The sequence below is a fragment of the Diabrotica virgifera genome, chromosome 9, assembly GCF_917563875.1.
Source record: "Diabrotica virgifera virgifera chromosome 9, PGI_DIABVI_V3a".
Taxonomy (NCBI): domain Eukaryota; kingdom Metazoa; phylum Arthropoda; class Insecta; order Coleoptera; family Chrysomelidae; genus Diabrotica; species Diabrotica virgifera.
In genome coordinates, this window is record NC_065451.1 from 156560583 (window position 1) to 156575419 (window position 14837).

A 14837-nucleotide genomic window follows, 5' to 3' on the forward strand; every position below is an offset into this window, starting at 1 on the left:
GCATTAATAATTGTAGAGCAGACATCAAGGGGTGAGAAATCTGAGACAATATAGTCAATTATGGTAGATGAAGTTTTTGTAATCCTTGTAGGAGAATTAACGTGCATTGAGAGACCATATGATTCAAATATGTTGACCAAGGACATTTGGGTAGCACAAGCAGCATCATAATTAATGTTGAAGTCCCCGCATAGAATTTTTCTGCTTCTATGAGGCAAGTCGTCTAACAAATTTAGCAGGTTCTGAAAAAATACTTCCACAGGGGAGTCAGGTGATCTATAGATGCAAATAATGTAAAGATTAAGATTTTTATTATAAACTAGGGAAAACTCAAAGAAGGCTTCATTTAACAGAAAGTCATATTTTGTAATCAGAGAAAAATCATTATTTCTAGAAAGAATTAGGGTGCCTCCATGAGCTGAACTTGGATGATCATACCTAGCAATTGTGGTATATTTTTCTACAAAAAAAGGCTCGTTGACTTCAAGCCAGTGCTCCGTAACCGCAACTATCGGAGGAAATCCTAATTCTTCCAGGAACAAAAATAATTCGTCAGTTTTATTTCTTATAGAACGAATATTAATCAGAACCATACTAAACTGGTCATCACTAAAATTATTCTAGGTTTCTAGTTCCTCGGAACACGTCGTGTTATTTAAAAATTTTGTCTTGGAGAGCTAGTAGAATAATAATTTCGGTGACATTCCCTTGATTTTTGTAGATGTATTATTCTTTCTGAACTTATAAATGGATAACTTAAATACTATTATATGGGTTATTTTCAAGCAATTTCTACAAAAAATATGAGTCACCCCTCAACGTCCAAATGTACTAATATTTTTACAGATGCGCCCTGGTCTATATACGTTTTATCGTCTATGGTTTACTATTCATAATTTAGCAATGCCTTCCCTTCCTTTTCTATTGCTCACTTTAAGTTTTGTTTAATTACAATAATTTCTTTATTTCTTCTTCATCTTCTTCTTTTTCTTCTTCTTCTTCTACGATACTACAGCCCAAATTTCGCCTTGGGCTTCTTTATTTTTGCCTCCAACCTCGTTTGTCTTCCCCATACACGAACTCCTAAAAGTGCTTGTGCGTCGCTGCTTACTGTGTTTCTTCAGTGCTTTCTTGGCTTTCCAACCGGTCTCTTTCCTTCTAGTGTTCAGTGCCCTTTTTGGTAGTCTATCCTCTTCCATTCTTTTATCACGTATCCGGCCGATTTCAATCATAGATAAAGATCGTTTTTCCTCACAGGTGTTAGTATTCTCCTCAGTACTTTCATTTCGAATGTGTCGAGTTTGTTTTTGGATGTTTCTTTCAGGTCCCATGCTGCACTGCCATAGCATGTTATTGTTCGAATTAGGGTTTTATAGATTCTCATTTTTGTATTTCGGTGGACACTTTTAGACCGAAATATATGGGAGAATGCAAAAAACTTTCCAACCGTGTCAATGTCATCTGCATATATAATGTTTTGTGGGACTATATTTCTTCTCGTCTGTATCATTATTTTTGTTTTTTCTGTGTTAACTTTCAAACCTAGCCTTTTCGTTTACGTTTTTAATTCTGTGTATTTTTCCTGTGCTCCGGTTGCTGTTCTACTAATAATATTAATATCATCGATATAAGCTGTCAGTTGAACAGTTCTGTTGGTAAGTAGTTTTCCTCGTCCAGGTACATTTGCCTAACCGCATACTCCAGTGCCAGGTTAAACAATGTAGAGCCCAGTCCATCTCCCTGCTCCACTCTCTGCGAGATTTTGAAAAAATCTGTCCGGAGGTTTTGTATTCGTACACACACCTACTTTAGTTTCATCCATTGTGGCTTTAATGAGTCTAATTAGCTTGTGTGGTATTAACAATTCAGCCAATGTATATAGTAGTCTGTTCCTTTTGACTGAGTCGTATGCCTGTTTGAAGTCTACAAACACGTTGGGAACATCAATGTCGTGTTCCCATGATTTGCTTCCCAGGATTAAGACCTGCTTGACTGTAAATATTTGATCCCTTGTCGATCTTCCCCGTCTGAATCACGTCTGATACTCTCCATTAATATTTTCTGCTAGGGGTTGGAGCCGCTGGTTTATAATATACGTATATGCAGTACATAGTAGAGAAATTCCACGGTAATTTTTGCACTGGAGTTTGTCTCCTTTTTATAGATCGAGCATACTATACTTTTCTTCCAGAAGTCGGCTATTTCCTCCTCTTGCCCTATGTCTTTGATGAGCGCGTGGATATGACTTGCTAGGTGATCGCCAGCTACCTTATAGAGCTCTGTTGGAGTTTCGTCAACTCCCGGGGCTTTATTGTTTTTCTGAGCCTTAATAGCTTCGAGAACTTCCTATATGGTTGGAGTTTCTACTTCATTCTTCTTTATTTCTTAGTAGGCATATTTTTGTATACGAAGGAATCATTGCTGAAAAGCTGTAAAATACTTTAAAATACTTGGCTGTAGATCAGTAGATATTCTTTAAACAAATTTGAACAAATTAAAAATTTAAAGAAATTGATCTGGAAGGGTACACTTTAACTAAATATTTAGAAGTTAATAATATGCTTTATTCTAAATTTCCCATAACCAGAAGTACTAAATCTAACAAAATTCAAGTCTGCTTACTTGGTTGACATATAGGTTTCTGAAAGTCCCATACACCGTCGTCACAGTAGAGAATATTACTACCTCCTGGTGGTATTTCATGATAATCGTTGCAATTATAAGTTAAATAGGTACCATTAACGGCTTTATCACAAGGGACTGCTTCGTTATTTATATCTTTACATGTTAACGTGGTAGTTGCCGTTGAATAAAATGGGGGGCATCTTTCTAGAAATTAAGAATATAATAAGAATTTATTTATTTAAAAATATAATAAAAATCCTTAATAAAACGTATATTTATATCAAAAAGACACTCTTGACAGTGGCGCACGGGGGGGGGGGGTTACAACACCTCCCTGGGCATATAAAAAATATATAAAGAATAGTAGGAAAATGTAACTTGTCCTTCACAAACAATACAAAAAAATGTCTGTGCCCAAGCCAAACCCCCCCCCCGAGCAAAATTCTAGGTGCGCCACTGACTCTTCGACTACATAACAGAACGTTTTCGAAATGACAATTTCATCATCAGTGGGCTAGATAGCAAATCTAATGTAGAGAGGATCCCCTCAGGGCCAGCAATTCACATAGTTGTTCATTCAAAAGTTGTTGGCAAAAAAATATAATTTTTTTATTTTTCATTTTATTTTCCCTTATCATTAAGCTTATATGAAGAGTAAACAACATCCGTTAAGCAGATGACACTGTTTTAATGACTGATTAGGACCATAGTCTCCAGATACTGTTAAATATGGTTACTGATAATTGTGAAAAAATGGGGATGAAGATCAATACTGCGAAAACCAAAGTTATGAAAATATCAAGGAACAAAAATTTACCCCTTCCAATATGTGAACCACCAACAGCTTGAATCTTCTTCTTTTTTATTTGCCTTTTCCGTTGCGGACATTGGCTATCATCATAGCAATTTTAATTTTGTTTGCGGCGTTTCTGAATAACTCGATCGATGTGAGTCCAAACCATTGGCGTAAGTTTTGAAGCCATGAGTGTCTTCTTCTTCCGGGTCCGCGTGTGCTTTCTATTTTACCCTGTATTATCAGTTAGAGTATATGATATTTATTATGTCTCATAATATGACCGAGGTATTCAAGTTTCCGTTTCTTAAATGAAATAGATTTCTTTTTGTTTTCCCATTCGGCGCAGTACCTCTACGTTGGTGGTGTGAGTCGTCCAGGATATTTTGAGGATACGTCGATACACCCACATTTCGAATGCCTCCAGCTTTCTCATTTATGTTTCCGTCAGTGCTTATGCCTCTGCGCCATATAGCAAGACTGGAAATACATAGCACTTTAGCAGCTGTATTTTTAGTGGGAGATATATGTCGGAATGGGTGAATATATTTTTCATGTTGTTAAATGTTACTCTGGCCTTTTCAATTCTAGATCGTATTTCGGTTGTTTGATCCCATTTCGAGTTGACGACTTTTCCAAGGTGTATATACGAGTCAACGTGTTCAATTAGTTAGTTGTTTATTTTCAATTGTCTGGCAGGTTTTTGAGTTTTGCTGACCAGCATCCATTTTGTTTTATTTACGTTGAGGTTAAGTCCTCTTTCTTCACTCGCTCTTTGTACCCTGTCCATAAGATACTGAAGTTCATTGATACTACTGGCAAGTACGACTGTATCGTCCGCATATCATATGTTATTTGTCAATTGTCTCCATTGATTTTTATGCTTTCGTTTGATTCATCCAGTGCTTTTTTAAAAATTTGTTCGGAGTAACTATTAAAAAAGGAGAGGGAAGAGAACACATATCTGTCGCACACGTTTTCTGATATCAATGCTCTCTGCGGGCGCATTGCCCACTTTTACCGTGGCTGTCTGATTAAAGTATAGACTTATCACAGTTAGGATGTCCTTTAAACCCAACGAAGCGCTTCTAGCCACGTTTTTTCCAAAACGAAGCGCTTCTAGCCACGTTTTCTCCAAAAACGTGGCTAGAAGCGCTTCGTTGCGTGCGGCACCTAAGTGCCGTGCTTTTTTAACCTTAGCACGCTTTGAAAATCACAACCGCAACAAGAATTTTTATAAAGGGGCAACATTTTCTTTCGAATACTCCAAAAATTTTATGTTTTAAACGTTAAAAAAATTAATTTATTGATTTTTTTTTATAAGCCTATGGCAGGGTACCCTTAAGGGGACGATATTATTGTAATATACGAAATTCAAACAATCGTGCAAAACAAAACAAAAATTAATTGTATTATATTCTATCGATAACAACAAAATTTTAATTTTTTAAACGTTAAAAGAATTATTTTTACAGATTTCTGAGGCTATTTAGTAAAAACGCCAAAAAACGGGGTTTTTGTGCATGCTGTATGAAAAAGAATAAGTTCTAATAGCTGATTTTGATTGATAAGGTAAGAATGCATATAAAAATGTAAATGATGATTAATTTAGCTGTATTTTGTTAAGGTTATGAGTCAAAAACTTCAGAAAATGACAAAAAAAAACAGTTTTTTCGATTTTTAGGTATTTTCCACGTCGAAAATGATAATGGTGCCTATGCCATTCGAAATAATGGAAAAAAATTCACAAAACAACAATATTTTAAAGTTGGCTAAAAGTTTCCAACATAACCTAAAAATTTTTTGAAATTTCAAAAATTTTCCTGTGCTTAATTTTGAAGCTAAAAATCTGAAAAAAATCAGGTAGATTTGTATTGTTAATATAAAAATGCATTAATTTTTTCAGATATTTTGCAACAATGCAGCGTCTGAATTTTTTTTTTTCAAAAAAACACATTTTTTTCCAATGCGGACCCCCAGAAGCACCTAGGGACTTTAAAATTTGGCTGAGTGAGTTTTCAATTATATATTTTCGAATGGCTAAATCCAAAACTGAATCGAGCCTGGTGCAATTTTGACCATCTTATCCCGCTATAGCCTTTACCTATTCTGGACATATTGAATTTATTCCAACTCAAACGTCCTCACTGCATATAATAGACATATAAAAAACAGATGAACTAGATTAGCATGGACATTATTTGGTAAACTATCATTTATTCTAAAACATAAAAAGTACCCTCAATATACAATATGCACATGGCTCACATATGGCTCACAATGGACTCTCACAAAGAAGAACATCGATAGGATATCCAAAACACAAAGAGTAATGGAAAGACAGATGCTGGGTATCAGTCTTAAAGACAGGATAAGAAACTCGTGGATCAGAAAAAACAAAGGTAAACGATGTATGAAGACAGGTTGCAGGTAAATGGAACTTAGCCGGCCATACTCTGCGGCAAAAACATGAAAGATAAAATAAGCGAATTCTACACTGGCGACCATGGGAACTGAAAAGAAAAAGAGGGGGACCACAGGATAGATCGACAGACGACCTTAAGAGAACGGCAGAAAAGGACTGGATACTCAGAATAGAAACCAATGGAGATTAACGGGGGAGGCCTAAGCCCAGGAATGGGCTTTTAAGGCTGATTAGAAGTTATGTTCAATCAAACTATTTTTGATCACACTATTTATATGTTATTTAAATTATAACATGCCTGCTTGAATGATTGATTTGCAGTTGTTCTGGTAATTACACAGCCGCATGAAAGTGAGAAACAATAACGTGATTCCATTTCAAATCACTCAAATTTGAAGCAAAAAAAAATTGGATCTCCAAAGACTTCAAAACAACTTTTTGATCAAATTTTATAGTGTAGGAAACGTTAAAATACCGTTTTTTACATTTTTCTCCATTCCCAAAAAACATCATAATCGATTTGGCTGAAAATTTGCCCACAGATAGCCAAAACATAGTACTTTAAGTGGTGAGAAGGATTTGAATTATATTTCAATACCAAAAAAGTTACATGCAATATCATAGTCAAAAATATAGGCGTCTACTTACTGTAAGTAAAATTAACTCGAAAATATCGACCTCACGACAAAAATTGTTAAAAATAAATTGTAATAATTTTAAATACGGTTTATTTGGAACAATTCCAGTTCCTACCATTTTTGTCGAAAAGTTAAAAATGGCGGAGATATTGAGCAAAACAGGTTATCCTTTAAAAACAAGATGGCGGCTAACGTAAGGGACGAATTCATTCGTGATTTTAAATTTAGGCTACTATTGACTCCCCTATAGATTAGAAAAATAAAATTTTTTTGCAGTTCGGCATGCAAGGTCAAATGCTATCCCGACAGGACTACTATACTTTTGAGTCTGATATTACTGCATGTAACTTTTTTGGTATTGAAAATAATTCAAATCCTTCTAACCACTTAAAGTTTTATGTTTTGGCCATCCGTGGGCAAATTTTCAGCCAAATTGATGATGATGTATTTTGGGACTGGAGGAAAATGTAAAAAAAACGGCATTTTAACGTTTTCTACACTATAAAATTTGATTAAAAACTTGTTTTGAATCAAAATATCTTGTTATAATGCCATATAATGACATTTTGAGTCCCTTCTATTAAAATATTATGTTTTTCATTGATACTTTACGATAGAAAATGCAAATTTGTTTAAATAAACACCAAATCACTGTAAAACCGCATAAAATAATATTTTGAGAAAAAAAGAAAGATTTTTTGACCTTAAATATCTTATTTTTATGTCCCGCAGAAGCTATATACCAATTTTCAGACAAATCGGAGAACCAAAATTTTTTGCCTGAGTGATTTGACATGGAATGTACCATAATTATTACAAGAAACTTACTTTTGCAAGTTGGCAAATTGTTTTCATTCCAGTAGCTATCACAAATTTGTAAACGAATATCAGGGTATAATTGGTAACCTTCATGACATTCTAATCTTATTATTGAGTTAAAGTCTACTTTATCACCTGGTTTAACATCCGCTTCAGTTACTAGCCACCTTCCATTCTCCAATTGTGGCGGAAGAGTACATTCCAAACTAAAAAACGAATATGATTGAATATTAAATTTTATTTTGAAGGTCCTAATAGTTACACAGTTATTAGAAGAAGGGACGAAGAAGTAGAGTAATTTTATTTGGTTGCTGTTTTCATAAATATTGTATCTTAAATCTCTTGGAACAAACCGTACCATTTCACGATAAAGAATTCCGTTTTTTATTAAACGCTTTTTTTAGTTCAATAGCTTGGGTAAATCTTTAGACGTTAATTTTAATGCCCTTTCTTCAATGCAAATGAACGAAAATTTGCAGACATATGCATTTGCGGGAACAATACACGAATAGTCAATAATTTTTTGTTATGTTTATTAACTGTTTAAATAAAAAAAAAACGATTTTTATGGAAAATGTTGAAATTCTCTTGTCTTTAACAATGTAGAAACTTGAAACTTTTACGGATTGTAGCTAATGATGTGAACTATACATAATTTCACTTTTTACGTTAATTGTTTACGTTATGCTTATGCTTCATGATTAAACAATAAAGTTTCAAATTTTGAACGCTCATATATTTGTTTATATAAAAATCGGCGCTTATTCATGTCAAATTTCAATACGATACGAAACAAAACTTTTTGTTTCGACGTTTTGTGCTACAATTAACATTAGAATTCGTTTTGGCGTATTAATTAATTAAACGCTTTTCTTTAGTTGAATCGTTTGGGTCAAAACTTTGGACGTTAATTTGACTGCCTTTTCTTCAATGCAAATGACTAAAAATTTGCAGACATATGCATTCGCGGGAAAAATACACGAATAGTAAATAAAAAAAATTTTATGTTTATTAATTGTTTAAATAAAAAACGATTTTAACAGAAAATGCTTAATTTCTCTTGTTTTTTACAATGAAGAAACTGGAAACTTTTACAGATTTTCGCTAATTATATGAACTATACATAATTTCACTTTTTACGTTAATTGTTTACGTTATGCTTCATAAATAAACAATAAAGTTTCAAATTTTTTGCCGATTCTGACTACTTTTCATGTTTGTACATCATATGTTTTATACATATTTTAATAAACATCACGATATATTTTAATGTTTGAAAATTGTAAGACTAAAAAGTAAAAAATAAAAAATATGAAAAAAATATTTTTAAGAAACTCGTAACTAAAGAAAAGCGTTTTAAAAAAAATATTTTCATATTTTTGATTTAAGTGTCAACGCATTGTATTGTATGAAAAAATGCATGTGTCCATTGTCATAAGTGGCGTCATAATGCAACTACATAAATTAATGGCAGTTCTCATCTCAAGTTCCAGCCAACAAGTGTGTTCGTTACTCTCTCCAGGACGAAAAATGTCCTGTGCTGTATTATACTATCGCGCTCAATTCATTATCATCAACCTGTACGCTTCCACTGCTGGACATAGGTCTCCCTCACATCTTTCCGTCTTGTGTGATTTTTAACCAGTACTAAAAACACGCTTCAGATTGCTGGTTCATCTGGTTGGTGGTCGTCCTCTGCTCCGTAGTGCAGTGGCGTACTGAGCATGGTTCCGCGGGTCCCGCGGAAGGCCCGGGCCCCGTAGGGGTCCGCTCTAAAGCGCTTTTTGCTTCTTTTGTTTCTAATTTGATGGGGACATTTGGAACTACACAAGTACACACTACGAACGAAATGTAACTGCTTAATAAATTTTAATTTTTCTGTAGGTACTTATTAATAAAAACAAAGAATAACTACTTGTCAAAAAATTTGAAATTAAAATTTATTAAGAAACACAGGGAACGCTTTTGTAAGGTTCCTTGCTCGTTTTACCCGCTTGCCGAAGTCCTTGTTTAAAGACTAACTCGTGCCTACACAGGTGCCTGCCTACACGTGCTAACTCAAACACTTGTATTTTTTATATTAGCACGATACATGAATAAGTTGTAGGTAAACTACAAAGTTGCAAAAATTCGGAAACTGAGATATTCGATGCAAGTTTTATACGGTGGGTGATAAAAATAATCCCAATACAATAGGTTAGATGCTCGATACTCGTGTTATACAATGTGAGTTTTTATTGGGCGGGTGGGCCCGCATTTCAACTGGAACCATGACTCGCTGATCTATCGGTACGCCACTGCTGTAGGCTTCTTGTCATGGCCTCCACTCGACAATACGTTTTGTCCATCGGTTGTCTGATAATCTGGAGACGTGTCCTGCCCAATTCCACTTTAGCAAACACGATTTTTTCGACAGCGTCTGTTGTTTTTGTTCTACGGCCTATTTCTTGGTTTGGTATTCGGTATCTCAGGGACACACCCAACATCTGGTGCTCCATAGCAATCTGTGTTACGCGAATCTTGTTCACTACCTTTTTCGTATAAGAAAACATGACTGGCCTTTTGGCTATGCCAGTGCCATTAACTTAGTAAAAAAAAACCTTTTTCGTAAGTGTTAATGTTTCCGCTCCATACGTGAGTACAGGTAACACACTGTGGTCAACGATTTTCCTTTTGAGGCATATGGGTAAGTCAGATTTAAATACATACACTAGGTTCGCTTTCAAGATGCAGTAGAAATAAACAAATCAAGACACGTTAAATGCCACTAGGAGCACAACCGAATCATAATTTACAATGTATATACATTGTAAATCCCAAATCATGATTTCCAAAGTTTATACATTGTAAATTATGATTCGGGAGTGCTCCTAGTAGCATTTAACGTATCTTGGTTTGTTTATTTGTACTGCATCTTGAAAGCGAACCTAGTGTAGTTTAATTTACCAACCGCTGCCCAGGCTAATCCTATGAGACGTGGGAGCTCACTTCTAGACCCTAGTTATCTCTGATTAACCGAATTTCATGTCCCAAGTATTTATAAGAAGCAGTTTGCTAAATATCCCTTCCATCAACACCAATATTACGACTTAGCACCAGATTAGTCATTATTTTCCGACCTCTAAGGACGCGTGATATAATTTCTTCAACATTATTATTGCATCATAATAATATATACATATACGATCGGCTATAAGGACGATGCCATCTACGAATCTCAAATCACTGAGCTTCTCTCCGTTTATGTTGATACCATATTCGTTCAGATCTGCCTTCTTACAAGTGTGTTCTAAAGGCGTCGTGAATAGTTTTAATGAGACGGTGCCTCCTTGAAGTACTCCTCGCTGTATACAGAATTTATTTGTTTCTTGTTCTAATAGTCTTGCCCTAGCCTTTACATTTTGGTCAATATATTTGATCATGTTAGTGTAACGATGGTGTATTCGGCATTCTGTCAATGCCTTCAACATTTTCTGCTGGTTTAACTCAATTTGTTTTTTGTTTAATAGTACGTTCTTTAAAGGTAAAATCTTGCAAAACCTCTAATTTTTAAAGAACCGCTTGGATTGACATGAAATTTGGCATACACATAGCTAACAAGTCAAAGAAAAAAAGTGATATTGTGCCGATGTGTGCTTTTGCTCTAGGGATGAGTTTCACCCCCTTTTGAGGGTGAAAAATATATGTTCCAAATAAGTCCGGAAATGGATAAAATGACTAATTCTAAGGAACTTTTGTTCTATAAAGTTTTTTCACGTGTGGTTATTGTTCTCTGGTTAGACCGCATGGTTGTGTTTATTTTGTAACAGCGTTGCCACATTCAGCAGATTTCTACTTTTTGGATAGATTTTTGATATATTTTTTTTTAAATCTAGTAGGCAATATTTTTTAGTAGGTTTTTGGTATACAGTGATGAGCACGCTAATAACCGGCAAAAGAGCTCAAAAGATGGAAAACATAATACATTGCGAAACAAAAAGAGATGAAACTAGTGGAGGTGGAAATTATCGTTATAAACGTATTAATTAACATTACATTACATAGTTTTCCACCTGTAGACGTCTGTGACAGGAGTATTTTATAAAATTCTACTCTCACAGTGACAGTTGTCATACCTCTGATACGTCTAAAGGTGGGAAACTATGTAATGTAATGGTATTTTAGACGTTTATAAAGGCCGCGTCTCACCATCAAATAATTTGATCAAACAGTTTGAGCAAACTTGACGTACTTGAGGAAGTACGTCAAAGTGACGTCACAATTGCAGTTTTTTGAAATTCTAAAAATCTCTGCTCTCACTATCAGTCTAGTTTGATCAAATTTTTTGTATTGAGTTGTCTAACTTGTTTGTACTTTATTTAAAATTAAAATTTTTCATTATTATCCACAATGAACAGTCAGGATGTGACGTCACTAACTGTCACTTTCAGTTTGCTCAAACCAGTTTGATCAAATTATTTGATCGTGGGACGCGGCCTTAACGATAATTTCCACCTCCACTAGTTTCATCTCTTTTTGTTTCGCAATCAGGGGCGTCATTTGGGCGTCCAGGGGGGGGCATTTGCCCCCCCCTGGCCCTAAAAAATGACTGAAATTTACAAAAAATACATCAATATTCATCATAACATCATATATAATGTATTATATATATAGTGCTTGCCCCCCCCAAACAAAATTTCAAATGACGCTCCTGTTCGCAATGTATTATGTTTTCCATCTTTTGAGCTATTTTGCCGGTTATTAGCGCGCTCATCACTGTATATCAACATTTTCTGTGCTATGCATAGGGCTTTTCATTCACAGTCATTTGTTTCGAGCTTTTGTCATATTTAGTATAATCTGTGTATATTAATATTATAGACAGATTATACAACATCTGACAGAAGCTCGAAACAAATGACAATCGATGAAAAGCCCTATTATGACTAAAATGAAATTAACTCTTTAATAGTATTTACATTTTTGACATTTTGTTACAATTTCCTAATGTCATTACCGAAAATAAGATTCAGGACGTAGGTATGAATACAGAGATTAGAGAAATGAAACTGGAGCCTGATACCAAACTTTCTTGTTTCAAGCAGCAGTGCAGTAGTGTTTCGGGTAATATTTATATAACGAAGAGTTTTGACATTCGGTGAGGCTATTAAAATTAAGCTAACGACGGAAAACTAAAATATATATGTAAAATGTAACTTTGCAAAAATAATGTGTTTACCCGTTTCTATTAACGTAAAATGAGAAAGATTTTTTTCCGGTTTTAATCGTATTACAACTGATGATCGCAATAAACTTTTGAATAAATAGTTATTTATGATATAAGTGTTAAAAGTACACGTTTAAGGCACGCATGTGAAAGTTTGCAGAATGAGCGAAGCGAGTTCTGCAAATTCACATGAGTGCCTTAAACATGTACTTTTTAATACGCATATCATACAATATTTTTTCTACAAACTTAATTACAGGACAATATCTACAAAAACTTTTACTTGAACTTGACTGACATTCCATTTTTATATTTTTTTGACATTACATCAAATTGCCTATACGGTCAATACGAACTGCAGTGCCTTAAAATTTTTAAAGCACTATAAAGGAAAATAGTTCTTTGAAGTAACATTTTTAACGCTCGTATGGAGTGCTAAAAATTGCATTTTTAACACGGTTGTAGAAAAAAATGTATTTTCATGATTATTTGTCAAAGAAGGTATGAATGAGGTTGGGAATTGTACCAAATTTGATCCAGACATGCATACGTTAAAATCAATGGATGACAAAATATTATATAAAAATATTAAATATAAAACTGATAAAAATTAATTAAGTACCTAGGTCATTTTGTTTCCCTGTTAAAATGTAAAAAAAAGTTTGGTTTTTTTACATTCACGTTATACTTATTTATTTCTAGTTAAGTTAGCTGCTGTTTTTATTATAAAAAAACCTAAATTATATTCAAATAAGTTAATAAAGTTTTAATTCTTGTTTTAGTAGATTTTAGCCAAACATGCAATATATTTCCTAAATAAAATACGGCATTGTATTGAATTGAGTGCGTCATTTTGTAATTGTTGTGTTGTGTATGCGTTTTATATCAATTTTATATTTGTGTATTAAGTTTTTATCCCGTACCCAAGTGATTAGTGAAGTGAATGTTTCATATTTTAGTTATTAATAGACATTTTTACAGTGTATAAATTATTTTTCTTCCCTCAACTGTACGTAGTTGTTTCCAGGTAATGTTAATAATTCCTAAGGTAGAAAGACAATTATTTTACATTATATGTTATGAAAACAATGAATTCATGTCAAAATTTATATAAATAATAAATATTACTGTCATTTGTTGGTTTCATTATTGTTCTTACATACATACTTATCATTTTTTAAATATAATCGCTGCTCATGCTAAATTCTATGTTTGTGTATGTTATTAATTTTTTGTTTTTGCAATAATTATTTTTATTTTTATGGTTTCTGTAATAAAAATATTTTTATTGCAAAAACTAAAAATTAATAAAGTGCACATTATAGAATTTGGTATGCCTAGCGAAGCTTCCAAAACGGTACAGATATCTTCCAAAATGTTACAGAGATCTTCCAAATCGTTACAGAAATCTTCCAACTGTAAAAGCTTAGTTGGCTTCCAAAAATATCGACGGCGTTGGAATATGGGACCAATTTGGCCTATAGAGTTCCCTATCTACCCCACCCCCTCATCTATGTGGCCACCTAAACCAATAATCTAATATAATAAGGTCCGAGTTTACCGCCTTTACGGAAATCGGAAGAATTTCGACTATATTCGTTCTAACACGATGGCTCTACAATTTGCGACTTATTCTGATTTACAGGTTAGTTTCTACTTATTCTTGAAGTAGGTGACACTGTGTATTAGACCTTCTGTTAACGATATACGTAAGAAAACAGGTAAGTTTATTTAAGCTGTATTTAAGCCAAATATTAAAATTTTGTGATCAACGTATGATTTTAAGTTTTGGGTATGATTTCTTTACGATTTCATCTGTTTTTAAACTCCTTATTTTATCTCGATACATTATTAAATTGGGTGGCCACAAATGGAACACTTATTTTTGTATTCACACCATTAATGGCCATTTGCTGGCTACTATTAGAACACTTCTGACCTATTTGTGGCCACAGCAACTGTTTAATAGTGGCTACTAATGGAACAGTTAAATCCAATTTTGGTCATATGACATAATTTACTGACTACTTTAAAAACACGCGTGTTCCCATAGTAGCCAGTTATACTCTACAGGGTGTTTTACTCGCAACGGACCGTTCGTTAACAAAATGATTTAAAAATATTTTGTAATAATCAAGGTATCCCAAAATGGGGTTGTAAAACAAAAATATAATTTTTTTATGGAGAACCCTGGAGTATGCATTTACTATACATTGACATTTATTTAAAACAAATAAGAAACCATACCGTTACCGGTAAAACATCATGTACATAAAAATATAACTAATAATTTATTTATAAATGTTTGTTATTATTACAGATAATGGCACG

General features: G+C 33.7%; 1 protein-coding gene across 9 annotated transcripts in view; it reads right to left on the minus strand.

Annotated features, from left to right (window-relative positions):
* LOC126891728 (uncharacterized) overlaps positions 1-14837 on the minus strand; it is an 827477-nt gene that overhangs the window by 183915 nt on the left and 628725 nt on the right. The window contains exon 4 of one of the 9 annotated variants that reach the window (XM_050660999.1): positions 2623-2829. The exons of the other annotated variants lie outside the window; for them this stretch is intronic. Coding sequence (XP_050516956.1) covers positions 2623-2829 — 207 coding nt within the window. The remainder of the gene's footprint in view (positions 1-2622; positions 2830-14837) is intronic. 9 annotated transcript variants of the gene reach the window in all.